General features: G+C 44.5%; 2 protein-coding genes across 2 annotated transcripts in view; both read left to right on the top strand.

Moving 5' to 3' along the window:
* pard6gb (par-6 family cell polarity regulator gamma b) overlaps window positions 1-3,204 on the top strand; it is a 54,714-nt gene extending 51,510 nt beyond the window's left edge. Inside the window, exon 3 of the mRNA XM_083646232.1 lies at window positions 1,403-3,204. Within this exon, the coding sequence (XP_083502358.1) occupies window positions 1,403-2,496 (1,094 nt within the window). The 3' untranslated portion in view covers window positions 2,497-3,204. The remainder of the gene's footprint in view (window positions 1-1,402) is intronic.
* Window positions 3,205-6,850: 3,646 nt separating this feature from the next.
* bloc1s4 (biogenesis of lysosomal organelles complex-1, subunit 4, cappuccino) lies at window positions 6,851-18,792 on the top strand. The gene is made up of 5 exons (XM_083645538.1): window positions 6,851-7,231; window positions 7,653-7,724; window positions 7,841-7,942; window positions 9,698-9,832; window positions 17,803-18,792. The coding sequence occupies exons 1-5, from the start codon at window positions 6,872-6,874 to the stop codon at window positions 17,899-17,901; spliced, it is 768 nt and encodes a 255-aa protein (XP_083501664.1). The 5' UTR covers window positions 6,851-6,871; the 3' UTR covers window positions 17,902-18,792.
* The last annotated feature ends 165 nt before the right edge of the window (window positions 18,793-18,957 follow it).

Raw genomic sequence — 18,957 nt, 5'->3', positions numbered from 1 at the left:
TCCATGCCTGGAAATATGGCCCAAGTCATGCTTTGACTGAGGCTGACACACCCGATCTTCCCTCACAGTTTCATCGAGAAAAGTTATCATGCACACATTGTATTCTCTTGTGTTCTTTCTGTTAGTTACTTGCTCAGTTGTGCGTATGAGCCAAAATACCATAGAAGTAGGGCTGCACAATTAATCGTATTTTCATCGTCATCGCAATATGAACATGTGCAATGAACACATCGCAAAGACTGCCTGAAACGCAATGAATAACAAAAGTGGTTTTATTTACATGCGTCATGCATTCCCACTCAGCATCTGATCATTTTGTCTTGTGTTGTAAATCCAGCGTACACTTTTCCCTTGCAACAGTGCGCTCCGCCCCTCTGCCAAAGCCCAAACACACTGTGTGTAGTTTCAGCTAGAGTCAGTGTCTATTTAATTTCTTTATTCAGTGGGCATAGGCTATGTTTGGGGTCTATGTTAGCATTATTAAAGCAGAAAGACATAGGAACTGTATAGCTAATATGTATAATTTAATATTTGTTTATTTATCGCAAGTCCTATCGTCATCGCTATATTGAACAATGTTATCGCACATCGCAGATTTTCCTCATCGTGCAGGCCTACATAGAAGTACAAATCAATATTTTATTAATTCCTCAGAATTCCTTTGCAATAAGGAGGTGTGTGTGTGTGTGTGTGTGTGTGTGTGTGTGTGTGTGTGTGTACGCACATCTGGGTGCACACGTGCAGTGGGACTCCCTACAGCAGCTGTCTAAGTAGCAGTGGGGTGGGTCACCTCTGTGAGCACAGACAGGAATGCTCTGCACACTCAGCATTTTACACACACACACACACACACACACACACACACACAGTCTCAGCATGTCATTAATAGCTGTAATTTATTGACAAAACTCTGCTTACGGCAGCATCCGAGTAAAGTCGACGTGCTCTCATGTCATTAACGTGTGGTTTGGGCTTGGCTCCCATTAAGCTAAAACATGATAGCTTCATGCTTGACCCAGACAGTAGAAGTAAGTGAGTAAACACACCCTCAGGCCTGGTTTATGGCTCCAATAAAAAGAAAGTGCATTCATGTCACAAAAGGAATAAAATGTATAAATGATCAGCAGTCTCATGCACATCTGTGCATCTTTTGAAGTAAGGTTTGGGAAGTTGCAGAGAAGGCAGCACGTTTTGTTTGTGGTTTTATTTAGAGGTGTATAGGCAACTTCATGTGTACTTTTAGAGGCTCTTTCCAGCGCATAAACATTTTGTGCCGTCAGATCATTTAGTTTTCTCTCTTTCCGAATCCTGATCTCAACATTTGTTAGCAAAATACAAAGTTCTAAATATCATTTAATTTCTCACTCTCTCTTTCTCCGTGTTTCTCTCTTTTTCTTTGCAGAAGAAGTCGACTACGCCAACTTCGGCACCAACACGCTGACCCGCAAGAAGAAGGCGGTGGTGGCGCTGCGCAACGACGTTGTCAACCGCAAGCGGCCGCACATCCGCATCGGCATGCCGCAGGACTTCCGGCCCGTCTCCTCCATCATCGACGTGGACATCCTGCCCGAGTCGCACCGCCGCGTGCGACTCTTCCGCCACGGCTCGGACAAACCGCTGGGCTTCTACATCCGAGACGGCACCAGCGTCCGCGTGACGCCGCACGGCCTGGAGAAAGTCCCGGGGATCTTCATCTCTCGAATGGTTCCCGGGGGCCTGGCGGAGGGCACGGGGCTGCTGGCGGTCAACGACGAGGTGCTGGAAGTGAACGGCATCGAGGTGACGGGGAAGTCCTTGGACCAAGTGACGGACATGATGATCGCCAACAGCCACAACCTGATCGTGACGGTCAAGCCGGTCAACCAGCGCAACAACGTGGTCCGCAGTAGCCGGATCTCCGGGAGCTCCGGCCAGTCGTCCGACAGCAGCGGGTCGACGGGCTACCCCAGTCTGTCGGTGGCCACCGCGGGGTCAATGACCCCCGGGGCCCACGGGTACGCCGATGACCTGGAGAGCGACGAGGACACGGACATCGTCATCGAGAGCAGCCTCAAGCGGCCGTCGCGGCGGTCCAACGCTTCCGTGGCGTCCGCCGTGTCCCGCTCGCATCAGCATATTCCGACGACGGCGACGGGCCCCGCGGCGCCCCCCAGCCCCCCATCGCGGCCCCTGTCCGTGGTCTCCACGGCCTCCTTCCACTCCCAGCCCAGCCTCAACGGGGGGTCCCACCACCACCACCACCACCACCACCAGCATCACCACAGCAGCCTCAGCTACCAGCTCCACAGAGACCTGAACCTCCAGCACAACCCACACCCGCAGTCCCACCACAGTCATCACCTCGCGCAGCCGCAGTACCACAGCAGCAACCCGGCCCTCCGCCACAGCAACGGCAGCCTGCACAAAATCCTCAGCTCCATGAAAACGGACCCACGACACAGCCTGGCACTGCCCAGGGGCGGGGTGGAGGAGGACGGCACCGTCATTACCCTATAATACACACACACACACGCACGCACGCACACACACACACACACACACACACACACACACACAGAAACAGGCACACACACACAGACACACACACACACACACACACACACACACACACACACACACACACACACACACACACACACACACACACACACACAGACACACACACACACACTGAAACATCCCAGCTGCTCAAAGACTTAAACTGGAAAGCCCAGGCTGGGTAAATATGAGCATGAGCGTGCTTCCTCCAATAATAATTTTCTAACTTTTTCTGTTTGTTTGTTTGTTTGTTTATTGTTTTTATAAAATAATTGATAACAGGATGTTGCAAGCCAGGAAACAATGAGAGTTTGTCTCTTTTTTCTTTTTAAGTTTTCTTTGTCTTACATCAAAATATTTGTATGTATATAATAAGCATCGGGACACATAAGTGTTTTTAGGCGAGTCCACTGTATTCTAGTGTTGTTGTGAATGTGCCTCCATCCTGCTCTCTCCTGTTAGTGACCACTTTTATTCAGAATTTTTTTCATTCTTCTTACTGGGACCAACTTGCAGGTTTTTGCTTATGAACTTTTTTTTAAAGAGTAAATCTATATTTCTGATAAATGCTGTGTAGACAATGTTTTTGTTTTTAATAGTTCTTTTATGCATTGATGATTTTGATCAAACCCTTGTATCTGCTCCAATAAATTATTCTAAACCTCACAGTTTTGCAAATAAGAAATGTGGTGTTTTGGTTCAAGATTGACATAATGTGGCTCCTAAATATTTGGATTGTGTTATTTAAAAGAGGCATTTAAATCCTCCTTTGGATATCTGCATTAGCTTTATTCCACTAGTTGTACAGTCTCTACAGGTTAATGTGTAAAACGTATTTCCTCTTGACCTGCTTTGGGACATACTGTCCTACTGAACATGCTCAGTGATGTTGTATCATGACTCATGAAAAACCAACAGGACACTTCACTCTGAAAGAATATTACAAGGTTGAAGGGGTGGATACACTTTTTACAGGAAAATTCCACCTGAAAATACTTTAAAGCTGATTAAAAACAGACATTGGTGATGTACCTTGCATTGACAATCCCAACCCTCCAATCAAGTAGCCTAAGTAGGCTATTTCTCTTCCTAACAAACACCCACTGTTTACACTTTTGAAGGATCTCTCCCATTTTTGTCCCGCCCCAACATCCTGTTTCAACTGGAATTACGTTGATTTATGGAAGCACGACACTCTGAAAAAATGCCATTTCACCAGTCATGTACAACCCACAGCCGAATGCAGCAAGTTCAAGCAGCTCTCTGGGGGTTGTTAAAATGCATTCTGGGGAATGTAGTCTAAAAATCAGTAACTGAAGTAAACGAGTTGAGGGAAAGTTGGTTACAACAAAAAGGTCAATTACACGTCCTCACAAAACATTGAACCAAATAAATTAAGCATAACCGTGTAAGAGTGTCCGGGGGTGGGATTCTCCTTGCAGCCACAACCACAAATGAGCCTCATCAGGCTGTTAGCTAGTGCTGATTTATCTGACCACAGCAGCAGGAATGCATGTAGCTCTCTCCCAGGTCAGAGGCCCTGGCCCCTGCAGCAGCAGCAGCAAACCCCCTTCACCTCCCTGCTCATGAATGCTTATCTGTCGTGTTTACTCAGGATGCCACACTGCTCAAACAGCTAATAGATCACTGACGCCCAGTCTGGCCCCCGTGATGTGCTGCCCTGGCCACAGTCTGCACGTCCTGCCAGCAGCGACACCCAGGATTTCATTCAGATTTCAGATTTCTTTTATTCACACACACTTGAAAAAATATACATCTTGAAAATGAAGGAAAACCAGTGTGCAAATCAGCAAATGGGAACCCCAAGGAAGCTGCAGGATGGGTCTGCCAACCGTCAGTCATGTTACAACACTGAGTTCCAACCTGCACATGAATGATGTAAAATAGTTCAATTCTCAGTGGGAGTTATATGAACATAATAGGCCATTGTTTAGATTATTTACCACCGGAGTGATGTGATATGTTTCGACAACTAGGTTCCTCACAAATAGCATAGATAGACGCTAACGGAGATTCAAGTGTTGAATGTGAGACTGACTAAAAGCTGACAACTTTGTCTTGTTAAAGGTTAAATAAAAAAAGAAATTTCTCCCAAGCATTGCACATAAGTGCTCAGCGGAGAGAGCCAGTCGAATGCCATCCTGCTGAGCTTATCTCTGTTTTTCAGCTGCATTTATAGAGTCGAATGTCTCCAAAGTGTCCCAGTCAGATCTAAACCGCTTCCTCTCTCTTATCACCCTGACCCTGAGAATTGGAGCTATAGTCTACAGAGTGCAGCGAATGTAAACGGCCTGCAGCCTGGGAACCTATAGGCATCAGTGCCACCTGTGAGGGACCCTAGGCATCAGTGCCACCTGTGAGGGACCCTAGGCATCAGTGCCACCTGTGAGGGACCCTACGCATCAGTGCCACCTGTGAGGGACCCTAGGCATCAGTGCCACCTGTGAGGAGATTCAGTATCTCATTCTTTGGATGTGAATGCTGCAGGTTTTCTGTCATTGGGAGTAACCTGAACACACAAGTAGATAGAGTTGATCCTGACACAGCAGGGTGGTGTTTCTGGAAACCGTCACTCCTTTTGTCACATATTATACGGTCTGTCTGTTTGAAGGTATGGGGTGTAACTGGTATTGTGGACTATTCTGTACTTATATGCAATATACAACATCAATTAAAATGTTAATATAATAAACATAGTAGTACACACATATACTAATAATAGTATGTACTTTTCGCATAAGATTAGGTCTAAATGGAGAAGAAACGTCTCATCTTATTGGTGAGTATCCAAGAGCCATGCACTTTTCACAGAGTAACTTGTATAGGGGGGGGGGGGGAATGTACCACTAAATGTGATTCTACTGCCAATAATAAGTATCAGGTTGTGGTATCATGTTAACCTTGCAAGGCAGCTGGATTCACACGAGATCATGAGATCAGATCACAACAAAACCATTTGGCAGCATCAGGTTAGTATTGAACTAAACCCATTTGAGTTGTCCTAGGATATTCTCAGTCCCATGTTTGGCAGTTTTCAACTGCTGAATATCCCTGTGTCCTATTGGTGATGTCTGGGAGGTGGGGTAGTAGAAAAGAGTATAATGCTGTATCTCTCCAAAACGTTCATTTTAATCACAGATCCATACTTGGTTGATTTAATTAAAACAAACCTGAATAGTGGACTAGATATTTGTTTGGTAAATAAAGTGTATAGCTTGTTATAACCTGTGCTTTTGCATCAGACATTGAGCACAAGCCACTAAAGCCCAACCTCCTTGATTGAAGCCCAGCCAGTAATTTTGGCTGCCATCTGCTGGCAGACAACGCAATTACATTGTCCCTCATATTCACAATTCTGGATCTCTCTCTCTCTCTCTCTCTCTCTCTCTCTCTCTCTCTCTCTCTCTCTCTCTCTCTCTCTCTCTCTCTCTCTCTCTCTCTCTCTCTCTCTCTCTCTCTCTCTCAATTTCAATTCAATTCAAAAGGGCTTTATTGGCATGATAAGGTGCATCTTACATTGCCAAAGCATACATTAGCAACACTTAGCAATTACAAAGAATCAAAAACAGCAAACAAGGCATTTTGTTACTCAGTAACATAAATCACAAAATCTAAAGATATTCAAAGTGGAAGAGAATTTTTTTTTAAATGGAATGTGATAAGATAGACTATAATAGAAGACTATTGTTGACTGGAATCTATTCAGAATAATAACATAACTGTAATAAATGGGCAGTTAAATGGTGATAGTGCAAATAGAGAGCAATTACAGTGTATTAACAAAAATTCACAAAATCTGTAAATAACCGTTGTTATTTTGAAATCTTCAGAAGAGAGCGAAAAACCAATCAAAGCAAAAAAAGAATAAAATAAAATAGAATAGAATAAGATAAAATAAAGTATTAGTGTTGACCAAAAAACCTATTTGGAACGACAAATTTAAAACTTAAACTTAAAAACTTACAATTTTAAATGTAACCACGCAAACCAATAAACTGGATGCTAGTGCAAATAATAGTGTGTCTCTCTCTCTCTCTCTCTCTCTCTCTCTCAATCAACCAATCAATCAATCAATCAATCAAGATAGGTGTTATAGAAGTTCTAGGACGGTAATGTGCATAACTGATCGGTTGTGACAAAAACACTGCATTTGGGAGATTTGTGACTTTTCTACAATGGTGGTACTGCATTGGTATGCGGTATCGTATTTTGACCCTTGTAAGCCACCATCCGCGCTACAGCACACGTGATTCGATCAGTTGACAGCAGGTTGACAGACAAAACACGGCAGTAGATCTGAAAGACAGGCGAAATGGACCATCATCGGTTGGACAGGGACAGGGTGGGCTTTTTGTCTCCTTTGGAGGAGTCTAGTGCCGAGATAAGCAGAGACAGCGGCATCGTTTCCCAAAGTGCGAGCAGTTTGTCCATGGTCAGCGAGATCCTCAGCAGCGGTACCGTGTCGCAAAGCCCCAGCTTTGGCGCAGCAGCTATCCCTGAAAGCCCGACCAACGAAGCACAGCCCGCCGGGACAGCTCACCAACGCGACCCGGACCTGGACGAAGCACAGCCCGGGACAGCTCACCAACGCGACCCGGACCAGGACGACGGCCTCCTGAGACACACCGCCCTTGGCTATTCTTCCTATGTTAGAGCGACTGCTGGAGAAGAGGTTTGTGTTGTTGAATTCGGAAAGCAAACGAAGCTAACGTATTGTCAAATTAACACTGCAGCTTCTGTTTTTGTAACTTAAAGTATTGCGTTTGCTAGCCAACTGACCAGTTTGCTTGCTGTCTCTCCTGCGTTGACGTTAACTGGATATGCGTGATACCACCAGGCATGTTAACTTATGTTATCAAGGGACTGTGCTAGCTCTGACTGCAGGGATACAAAGAAGGCCTCTGTGTTTTTGTCCTGTGGTTGAATGACGTTTGTAATAGCATCCCAGCTGAAACTGGTGTGTGGGACTGGCTATGCAGTGTGGGGAAACGGTCCTAAAATATTGATGTTGATGACACAACGCATTTGATTTGCAACAGTTTGCAAATGTGTTGTGTGTCTCTAACATTTTCTGTCAACCATTTCTCCTGCAGATCCTTTGCTTAGAGAAGAGTTTAGAAGAAATGCTGACAAGAGTAGATGAGTTTGTGGGAATGCTTGATATGGTAAGTTAAAGTTAGGTCAAGCTATATGACAGTGACAGAATATAAGCGCACAATTTTGCATCTCTTTGTCATTAACCTATATTTCTTTGCCATACCCCTATTTGTTTTCCCTCCAGGTCCGTAATGATACCTCACAGATCGTGAATGAGAACCTACCTCAAATCCAGCAAAGGTCTGATGAAATGAGACAAATATACAGAAGAATTGACAAGTTAGAAGTAAGTGATGGTTTTCACCTTTTGTGATTGCGAGGGGTTTGATTTGTTTTTTTAGCAAAACATTTAATTTGGCCTTTTGGGCCATACTTGACCAAAGCAGACTGCAGAAATCTAAAAGAGTTCTAATTTGAATTCTGTGATGGAAACAGCAGAATTGTTGTTCCGTATTTGTTAACTCATTCCCAGCCCCACAAAACCAGCAAGCGTTGTCAGCATCGATCTCCCTTCATGGAGGAAGCGCATAAATACGTCCAGCCTGGTGCCTCAAAGCAGTGCAAGTGAAAAAAGGCGAGACACGCACATCCAAAACCTGTGTAGGGCAGGTGCAGAGCTCGAGGCAAGAATACAGAAAATAAATAAAGCTTGCACACTGCAGAGGCTCCAGTTTAGGTGTTTTTATTTGGGTGTCAAATAAAAACACCTAAACTGGAGCCTCTGCAGTGTGCGAGCTTTATTTATTTTCTCAAAGCAGTGCAAGGACATGTTTACTCCCCGGGCTCGCCGCGTTGTGACACGGGCTCATGACGGTCACTCAATGCTGGAGGATTTCTTTCACTAGAAGCATGACTTCTCCTGTCACTTAGATTAGTAATCCGCTTTGTGAACCCTCACATAGTGTACATTTCAGCCGTCATATATGCCCCCAGACCTCCACACATCGAGTACCAGGAAGCACCAGCCCCACGGAGAAGATGAGAGTGTGACCCACCCCCGTCCACTCTCCATCCGGGGTGAATTTCTCATAAACAGGCATGTATCTCAGCTTCCTGGTCAGAGACGGGCGTTTTGGGTGAAAACGACCTACATTCAAGTGTCGATAACTAAACGGAAGAAGGCAGAAACAACCCCACCCCCCCCCCCACCCCACCCCCATAAAAGTAGAGGCTTTGTTCTGTCTTTTGGGATATTCGTTGTTTACATAGTCATAGAAGAAAATATTCTGTGGCTCCCAGAAAATCACTGAAAAAGGTCAGAAACCCTGGCGGGGAATGAGTTAATAATAATTAATCAAATAAAATTGATATCTACTTCACAACAGGAGCGACTGTGAGACAAATGAATAACCGTGTAAGTGTCATTGCTTGACCGTTGGTTGTTTTCTGGCAGTCATGATGGAAATAAAGACTGATTTTGCTCTACAACATGTGCTTATTGTTTTCAAATCCTGATCATACGTTGCACACACTCATTAACTAATTGAGACCGAATCTAAAACATAATCCTAACAGACAGTGACAAGCTGAAGCAAGATAATACAGAGAGGTGAACACTTTTATTTATCCCGTAAAGTACAGTTTTGGTTACATTTAAAAAATGTTACGATCCCCGGACATTTTCAACAAAGTACTATTTCTCTGTTTATTTTATGATGGTGGACCAAGAGAATAGTGTATTGTTGAGTAGTGGACCTGTGTGAAACGAGTTTAGCACCCTACATTCATTTACCATGCTTGGATTATATTTAATTGGACACTGACACGGTTTTCTATTGGAAATGGTCCTTTCCACTACACTCTCCTCTCTGTCTTCTTTCAAAAAGATCAAAGGATGGTTCAAACCTGTAGAACAAGGTAGACTCCCAGCCATGAACCTATACTGAACCCCCCCCCAAAAAAATGACGTTTGCACTCTTTCAACAAGCATCTTGCTTTTACATTCCTTTGAAGTTCGTCTGCATTACTGGTCTGACATGATGATGATAACAATCTTCAACATGAGCTTCCCTCACCTTATAATTCTGTTGTCCCCCCCCAGGCCTTTGTGAAGATGGTGGGGGCCAACGTCAGTGCCATGGAGGAGCAGGTCACGCAGGCGGAGTGCGAACTAGGAACGCTACCGAGCGCTTTCAAGAAGATCCTCCGCACCATGAGCGTCCCGGGCTTCTTAAACGTGAGCGCTCCTTCACATGCCTGTGAATTAATCCCTTTCACAATGCTACCAGTTTATTTCTGCAATAGCTATTATGTGTTGTCATGTGAACACTCTTTGGCCATGTTCACATTAGGGATGGGCATTTCTAGCAAAAACACTATTCGAAATTCGCTGGCCAAATTCGAATTTAATTCGAAATTCAAAAAAAAAAATGTAAAAAAAAAAAAAAATGTAATTTTTTTTTTTTTTTTTGTGAGTGAAATGTTGCATTGTCTCCCCTGATTCTAAGTCTACGGCTTTATTAATTAATATAAAAAGCTTCTGCTGTGGATTTTTAGCTCAAACAAGCATTGCACCACTGAAGTAAAGAACATGTTACATGACATTGACATTTTCGAAAATAAAAAACAGTTTTGACAATCATGAGTGGTTCATTAAATATTTAGTAGGCTCAGGTCTGAGTGCCAAAGGGGTGCCAAAGTCACCCCCTCTCCCTCTTCATGGGATTTCATCCGCCATTCATTTTTCCATAAACCTTGCTTAAAATGCTTATAAAAATTGTTTTACTTGCTCAAACCAAGCGATTTGACTATACTTAGAATCAGGGGAGACAATGCAACATTTCACTCAATTTTTTTTTTTTTTTTTCGAATTTCGAATTTCGAATTTCGAATTTCAATAATAAAAGTCGACCTTGATAATAACAACGATTATTCGAAAATTCGAAATTCGATGCCCATCCCTAGTTCACATTACAGGCAAATCCGATTTGCTGATAAAGTCATAGAGGCCATTTACACCTGGCGCGTTAACATGTGTTTTCTGCCATCAGATTGCAATCAGATTGTATTTTATCACTTCAGCCTGATTCCATTTTACACCTGGCTTTAACATGCATTTTCTGCAATCTGATTGCAATCAGATTGCAGAAATGGATGTCCTCTCAATCCGCATAAAGTTGCTGTATCCAGTTTGAGAGAGAGACACATTGCATTTACACTTGTGTCCAATGTGTACACAATGCATCTCCGTCCACCTCCGGAGGTGGTTTGGCCGATCAGATTGCAGTCCTTGTTCAATGCGTTTTGGGGGCGTTTACAGTGTTGAGTTTATCAAATGTATTTCTTTGGCACTTTGAGCACCACAAGCCAAGTTCCATCCGGGTCCATTGTATTGGAGAGAAGGCAGAAACTCTGCGGCCAATATCTCAGGCAACTGACACAAAACGATATAGATGGATAAATAGCACTACAGGTGAGAGGGAATATATATATTTTGGATTTTAGGGTGAGCTGTTCCTTCCTCGATGTAAAAAGAGAGGATGTCGCAGACAGCTCGGCTTGGTGGCCAGTGCTTAGCTAGATTTAGCCACAGTGGCTCTGGATTTAGCTAGGCACATTCTCTGTAAAGGGGTTGTGACAGATGATGTCATAGACATTGTGACATTGCAGTGATGTCACAGATGACACCTATGCATCACAGATGTAAATTATGCATAGACACGATAGTGATGAGGATTTAATAACCGGTGATGTCAGAGAGAGCATACACATTGAAACATCAGTGACTCAACAGTGACATAATTGGTGATGAGGATTTGTGACATCACTGATTATGTCACAATGGCTCTGTGCATAAGTAGAGAAGGATTTATGATCTCACTGATGATCACCACGCCTCTCTGTCCGCAGTTGATTTGTCATAGACACCGATGATGTCATGGACATTCTCACATCAGCAGCGATGTCATCGGTGATAAGTATATAAGGGTAGGATCGCTAAGCTGAGACAGGTATGTCAAACAATATGTATGAAGAAAAAGCAAGTTCAGTCCTTAATGAGCTGCGTGTGGAGGGGTCACTGTGTGACGCAGTGATCAGAGTCGATGACGTTGAATTCAACACGCACAAGATCATCCTCTGCACCTGCAGCGAATACCTCCGCTCTCTCTTCACCCAAGGCTTGACATCCAAGGACAACATCTACGACATCCCCCACCCTGTGTCGGCCAACATGGTGCGACTAATCATAAAATACATCTATATCCGCACTGTCCACGTGACCAAGGGCAACGTGAAGGAGCTGTTGCAAGCAGCGCACTACCTTGGTGTCATGGGCGTCATACGCGCCTGCTGTGAATTCCTGGTGGCGCAGCTCTCCCCGGAGAACTCCATTGACACCTTTAAGGTGGTGGACCTCTACTGCCCGGACCTCAGTGGCAAGGCCTTTCTCTTCATCCTGGCCAACTTTGAGGAGATCGCCACGGTCTCCGAGGAGTTCCTGGAACTCTCTCTGGAGCAGCTGGCGGACATCCTGGGGCGGGACGACCTGAACGTGAGGCAGGAGAGCAGGGCATTTGAGGCCACGCTCCGCTGGATCGCCCACTCGCCTGAGGAGCGTAAAGGTCACATCTCCGTGCTGCTGCCCAAGATCCGCCTGGCCTTGATGGACACCAACTACTTCATCAACCAGGTGAAGAACAACAGTCTGGTTAAGGAAAATGCGGCATGCACGCCGGTCATCATTGACGCGGAGAGAGCCATGCATGATGTCACCGCCAACAGAGACATCGATGCTAAGGTGGCCAATCTGACTCGCCCGCGCCTGCCTCATTGCATCCTGTTGGCTATCGGAGGCTCGAGCGGTTCCAAACCAACCAGTGAAATTGAGGTATATGATCCCCGTGCCGACCTCTGGGTCGATGTAGCAAACCTTGAGGACCCTCCCCGGGCTTACCACGGCACCGTTTTCCTCGATGGCGCTGTGTACCGTGTTGGCGGTTTCGACTCCGTTGAGCGGTTCAGCACTGTGCATAAGTTCGACCTCTGTACCCGCACCTGGCAGGAGGTGGCGCCCATGCATGATAAACGCTGCTTTGTCAGTGTGGCAGTACTGAATGGCAACATCTATGCCATGGGAGGCAACGACGGACACAACCGGCACCACAACGCCGAGCGCTATGATCCTCAGACCAACCAGTGGACTCTGCTCGAGCACATGAACGAGCGGAGGAGCGACGCCAGCGCCACGGTGCTCCACGGCAAGGTGTACATCTGTGGCGGTATCACTGGGGATTGTTGTGTCTCTGTCGATACAGCTGAGTGCTACAACGCAGACACCAACCAGTGGACGATGATCGCCCGCATGAAGAGCAAGCGCTGCGGCTTGGGCGTCATCGCCTACGGACAGCGCGTCTACGCGGTGGGCGGCTACGACGGCACCAACCGCCTGACCAGCGTCGAGGCCTACAACCCGCTGACCAACACGTGGAGCGCCATGCCCGCCATGCTGAGTCCGCGCAGCAACTTTGGCATCGAGGTGGTGGACGACCAGCTGCTGGTGTGCGGTGGCTACGACGGCAAGAGCACCTGCAACAGCGTGGAGTGCTTCGACAGGCACACCAACAGGTGGCACGAGGTCGACAACATGAGGATCTCGCGCAGCGCGCTCAACTGCTGCGTGGCACACGGGCTGCCCAACATCGCCGAGTATGCGGCACCTCGCGACGCCCTGGCGGGCAGGGCCCGAGGCGCGAGCGGGGCAAGGGGGAGCCAGTCGCCCCTCCCTGCTACCCTCAGGGAGGAGATACAGGGTTCCAAAAGCACGCACAAATCGCTTGAGGAACAGTTTCTTCCCGCAGGCCACGAGACTCCTTAACATACACAAATAGTGTAGTAGTCGTACCGTACCGTACTGCAGCTGCTACCATTATGTATGCCTAATGTTTAATTGTATGTCTAACAAGGTACATGCTATTTGCACCTGTATGTCAATTACGTCTAATTTAAAATGTCTGAACACGTCTAACGTATGCACAATGCCTAATGTTTAATTGTATGTTTAATAAGGTACATGCTATTTGCACTGTATGTCAAATACGTCGAATTAAAATGTCCGAACATGTCTAACGTATGCACATAACATGTGCACCTATGTGCAATGAATATGCCACTGACTTGTCTTATCGCTATTCTGCCTCATTGCCTATTGCTGCTTAGTATTGCTTATTGATGCCTATTTCTTATTGCCTATTGCTCATTGCTTGTTGCCTATTTGTACTATGTCGTAAACGGAGTCCACAGCACAAGAATTTCACACGTGATACTTGTACCATGGAGTGACAATAAAAATCTTGAATCTTGAATCTTGAATCTTGAATCCCTTGACGCGCTCCCCTCGGAGCTCCCCTCCATGCTCCCCTCGCCCCCTCACTCCCCCTGACCCATCGCCATCTAACATCTGGATACTCCTGTCTTCAGACCAGTCCTGCACCTCGGCATATATAGACTGTAGCTTTGCCTTGATTGGCTCTTCATCCATGCCATGTCATATGTAACAGTAACAGTAGGGAGGGGGGGGGGGGGGAGGAGCTCTAAAGCTTAATTTATACTTATTAGAAAGTGTCGCTCAGCACATGGTCGCAGACGCAACGCGGTAGCATGTATCGAAAACAAGAAATGTGATAGGAAACAGCTTTAGCGAATTTGTAACCAAACTCCATTCAAAAACATGCTGTTTTAACAGAGTCCATTCTGACAACGAGGGGGTGGCATTGTGCCAAAAATGAGGCAGTCAAAATAGTGGTCGCACCGTCGTCAATCACTGTGGGTGATTTATTTTACAAGTGGCATTCAAGTCATATCTGACTAGTTTTAAATGTATTTCTCCCCACAAAAGTTTGATAGCCTATCAGTCAGTCAGCTCCTATCCTCTCCGCAGTGGGGACGCACAGTCACACAACACTGCCTGCCTCAAATGGCTGCCTCACACAATAGAATTGGCTGCATCACGTTAGCGACAAATCTGGAGACTTCAAAAAACATGCCGTTTTAACGGAGTCCATTCCGACAACGAGGGGTGGCAATGTGCCAAAAATGAGCGCTTCGCCTTTGTTAGGCTACATAAAGCCGCCCAGTCAAAATAGTGGTCGGACTGTCGTCAATCACTGTGGGTGATTTATTTTACAAGTGGCATTCAAGTCATATCTGACTAGAGGTCGACCGATTAATCGGCCGGCCGATTAATTGGGGCCGATTATTGGCATTTTTAATTAATCGGCATCGGCCTCTTGCTCACAAGGCCGATTTTTTATTACAATTATTATTATTTATTATTATTATTATTATTATTATTATTATTATTATTATTATTATTATTATTATTCTTATTATTGTTATTGTTATTGTTATTGTTATTGTTATTATTTAGCGGGGGTTCCTAGCTGGAAGAAACTAACATTGTAGTGTTAAACTCCACGGAGAAAGGCCGGTTTACAAGTATTTACAGTGTGGCTGCTCACCCCTCCCCCTTCACCCCTCCTCCTTCCTTGGCTTTGCTGCGGTGTCTGTTCAAAGGAGTGTGGAGTCCTCACTCACTCTGATACATGCTTGCTAGATCTTAAACTAAGAAAACTACGGTAAGATTCACACTCCTAGCTTTCAAAGCTCAACATATACTCTCACTCACTCTTATAAGTTTACTGTCTGTAACGTTAACATTGATTGCGGCCCGCAATTTGCGGAGGGACGCATGTCATTAACTGAAACAACCAGACGCAAGACAGCTCAACTTGTCTCAAGCGACGAGTCATTCCAACGTTTACAGCAGGTTGCATTAATGTGGGTTAGAGATTCAACAAGGGGGAGTCCAAAAGCTAGCGTTAACGCTACTTGTCAACAGTGTCTTGCTGAAGGAACAGCTTCCTAGTAGTAGGCTAAATAGCTCCGTGTGTGTGTGTGTGTGTGCGTGCGCGCTCGCGTGTGTGTTTACTGTTTAATGAGATAGCGTAGCATTCCTCCTATACAGTCTACACGAGCCTGTCAAAAGTTCATACAAACGTAACATACGAAAACATGTCTTGGGACAGTTGTTATTTAATGCGTGAAAAAGTTTTGAGCTCATGCAACCTGCTGTAAATAATGTTGGATTGACTCGTCGCAGGCGGACGATTGGACTGGCTTGCGTCTACGTTATGTTGTCATTCTTATCAACCCGAGCGTTTCACAGTAGGCTACATGCATCCCCCTGGCTGCAATCATAGCGTTACAGACAGTAAACGTATAAGAGTTAGTGAGAGTATATAGGCTATTGAGCTTTGAAAGCTAGGAATGTGAGTCTTCTCATGCACCCATGAACCTACTGTAACGGTTTCATCACTCACCTCACCATCATCTTTTGCAAACACACTTCTCCCATCAAATGACAGCAAATCTAAACAGTTACATTATTATTATTATTATTGTTAATGTATAGAACAGTGCATGAATGAGTTATCTGACATACTGCTCTCTCACTATAGCCTACCAGCCACTACTGAAATATATACCGCATAACCCAATGTATTTTTCTATTTAATAAAAAGAATAATCAGAAACATGTTACTGTAATGGCTAAGATAACATCTTATATTAGATGTAGGCCTACAGTATAATGTTATATTCGATTTTCAATGTGCACGAATGGATAATGGAAATCTAGGCTACTAGATTTCTTTAAAAAAAAATACCAACAGAAGAATATTGCAGGAGATTTTGGCACATTTTTTGGGGGCGCTACCCACACGTTTAGCTGTGTTTCTCATTCCACGAATGCACAATCCTTACAAGTTGTACCCTGTTGTAAAGGTGACTAATCAGGCTTTCCAACGATATAAAATACAATACCAATTGGTATTATTAAAGGGGAAAAATAATCGAGCCAAATAACGTTTCCGAACTTTTTTTGAGGAGTTTATTTTAATTGTATTTTATCGAATGAAAAAAATAATAATAATCGGCATTATATATCGGCCATCGGCTGCCCTGCTCTCTAAAGATCGGCATCGGCATCGGCCATTGAAAAAGCAATATCGGTCGAGCTCTAGTTTACACCTGTACTTTCAAGTGAAATAAAACACAATCTGATTGCAATCTGATCACAGAAAACGCATGTTAACGCCAGGTGTAAATGGCCTCATTAATCATCATTATCTTGATTGGTTTCCCAAATCTGATTTGGGAGTGTGTCCGCACTGCCACAAATCTGATTCTCAAGTCGGATCTGTGTGTCCAGACCTAAACAGCCTATCTGCATGGGTTGCTATGGTAATGAACGCACGCGCCAAATAATAACAACACTTTTTGTCACCTGGATATGACGTAGGCGCTGTGTGTCGCATTGCGAGTGACGTTCAAATCAGATTTGGTGGATCTGCGTGTCCGCACTGAAGACACATCACTCGAAAGCACATTTGAAGCAGATTGGAAACTACCTTCATATGTGGTTTGGGACAAGTGACACAAATCAGACTTGGAGCGTCCAGACTCATAAAACCAATCTGGATAAAGTTATTAATAGGTCACTAAAGTTCACAAATCGGATTTGGCCTCCTAGTCTGAACCACTGAGCTAAATAAGGTCTGAACATGGCCTTTGAAATATAGTGAAAGGATAAATATAATGTGATTGGTGAATTATGGTGTCACTAATGCCGAGTTAAACAGGGCTGAGATCCTTTGCTGGTTTAGTTACATATTTACTGCAATGGTAAAGGTAACAGACAGAGATGACTGGCCATAGCATGATATAATACTGTAGGATGCTGTACACTGATTGCTCCTATTTCTTACAAGATATCCATACCATTATTTCACCCAGTTCTTACAATTTTGGGGAAATCAGTTTAACGAACAAAAATATAAAAATGAGAAATAACCGTACACAAGCACAAGAAATGCCTAAACGTGCTCTCTGAGTTGTTTTCCGGGCCTGCTATAGAGGGTATGCACACCCACTGGAACACGCCCCCTCAATCGGGAACGAGTGTCAAAATGAGTGTCAAATTCCTCCCTGAGCAGCAGGTGTCAGTTATCTAGGCTGATTACTGCATTCAAGCTCAGTCTTGCTGTGACTCAGTGGGCGTGACCCCACAGTGACTTCTGCCTCTGTGACATCACATGCATACCCTCTATTGGGACAATTTCAATTAATTTCTGTCTTGTTCATTCACAGAAACCGGGTAGCCCAAAAAGAACAGCAGCACATCAGCGCCAAGAGATTCCCAGTGTGTTCCGGACGGATGATTATTTCACGTCACAGCCGGAGCAGTGACTCTTTTGAACAGATCCAGAGTTTTAACCTCAGAAAGACGCTGGTGGAAACTGTAGCCGATTTTTACTGCCGTCCATTGCCAGAGGATCGACTGGTACAGTACAATGGCCTCAACAAAGCAATAGTAGCCTTTCTGAACAAGTCACTGGAAATGAAGAGCGTGAAGACAAACAATCGGAGTATCATTCTCCTGGCAGCAACGACAAGCACTGAACTGTAGCAAAATGCTATCCTTGTTTTTTTTTGTAAGTGCCTCAATGGGTCTTTTCTCTGTCAGTCTGGTTTTCACTCATCGGGAAGAAATCAAATGTTAGTAAAATATTCAGTTTGTGTTAAGTGACGAGGACAAGATCATCCCATGTGCCAACAGGACACTCGCCAAACTGGATGCTGTAAATGAATGAAGGCACTGTAAAAAGATCTAAAGATGTATTACGTTAAATAACCCAGCTCTTTTTATATGACATTCGTATCATTCACCGGTGTTTGTAAGGCCTGTATACTGTTATGAATCCAACTGTATTTATAATATCTCATCATTCTTCCCAAGCAATATTGGTCTCATCCATTTCAACGCTCACTGTCTTCCAATGCAAAATGTTCACTGTATTGCTGGCCTGCTGACATTGGCTTTGGTTGCTTCTCATTGATTTGGATCAACGTCTTGCCACGCACCTTGTCAAAGCACACTAGAGATGAGCTGTGACTATATCTCATGAGTGGATCGGAGTCTCACTCAGCGATCAAGCTCTGATTTTTAGGTTTGTAGAAATAGTAGAGGAACCTTGGATCTTGGCCTAGGGAGAAGAACAACAGTAGGCTACAGAAGAAATGTGATGTGGCCCTTCTAACAAGGTTTAATCAATAGTGTCCACAAAGCTATGATTTATTATGCCAAAATACTTCTTAAATGTTTCATTTTCAGAATTTGCTTTTGTAAATGCAAAAATAACCATTAAAGATTTTTTTGGTCAGATGAGCACGACTGTGTCCATATCTGAGATTGCATCCTTATCATTTTTCAAGGTTGAAATCAGCCTCATGCTCTTTTTGGTG

This window comes from Poromitra crassiceps (genome assembly GCF_964638095.1).
Source record: "Poromitra crassiceps genome assembly, chromosome: 11".
Taxonomy (NCBI): domain Eukaryota; kingdom Metazoa; phylum Chordata; class Actinopteri; order Beryciformes; family Melamphaidae; genus Poromitra; species Poromitra crassiceps.
Note: the sequence above shows the minus strand (reverse complement) of the source record. Positions and strands in the feature narration are given on the sequence as shown.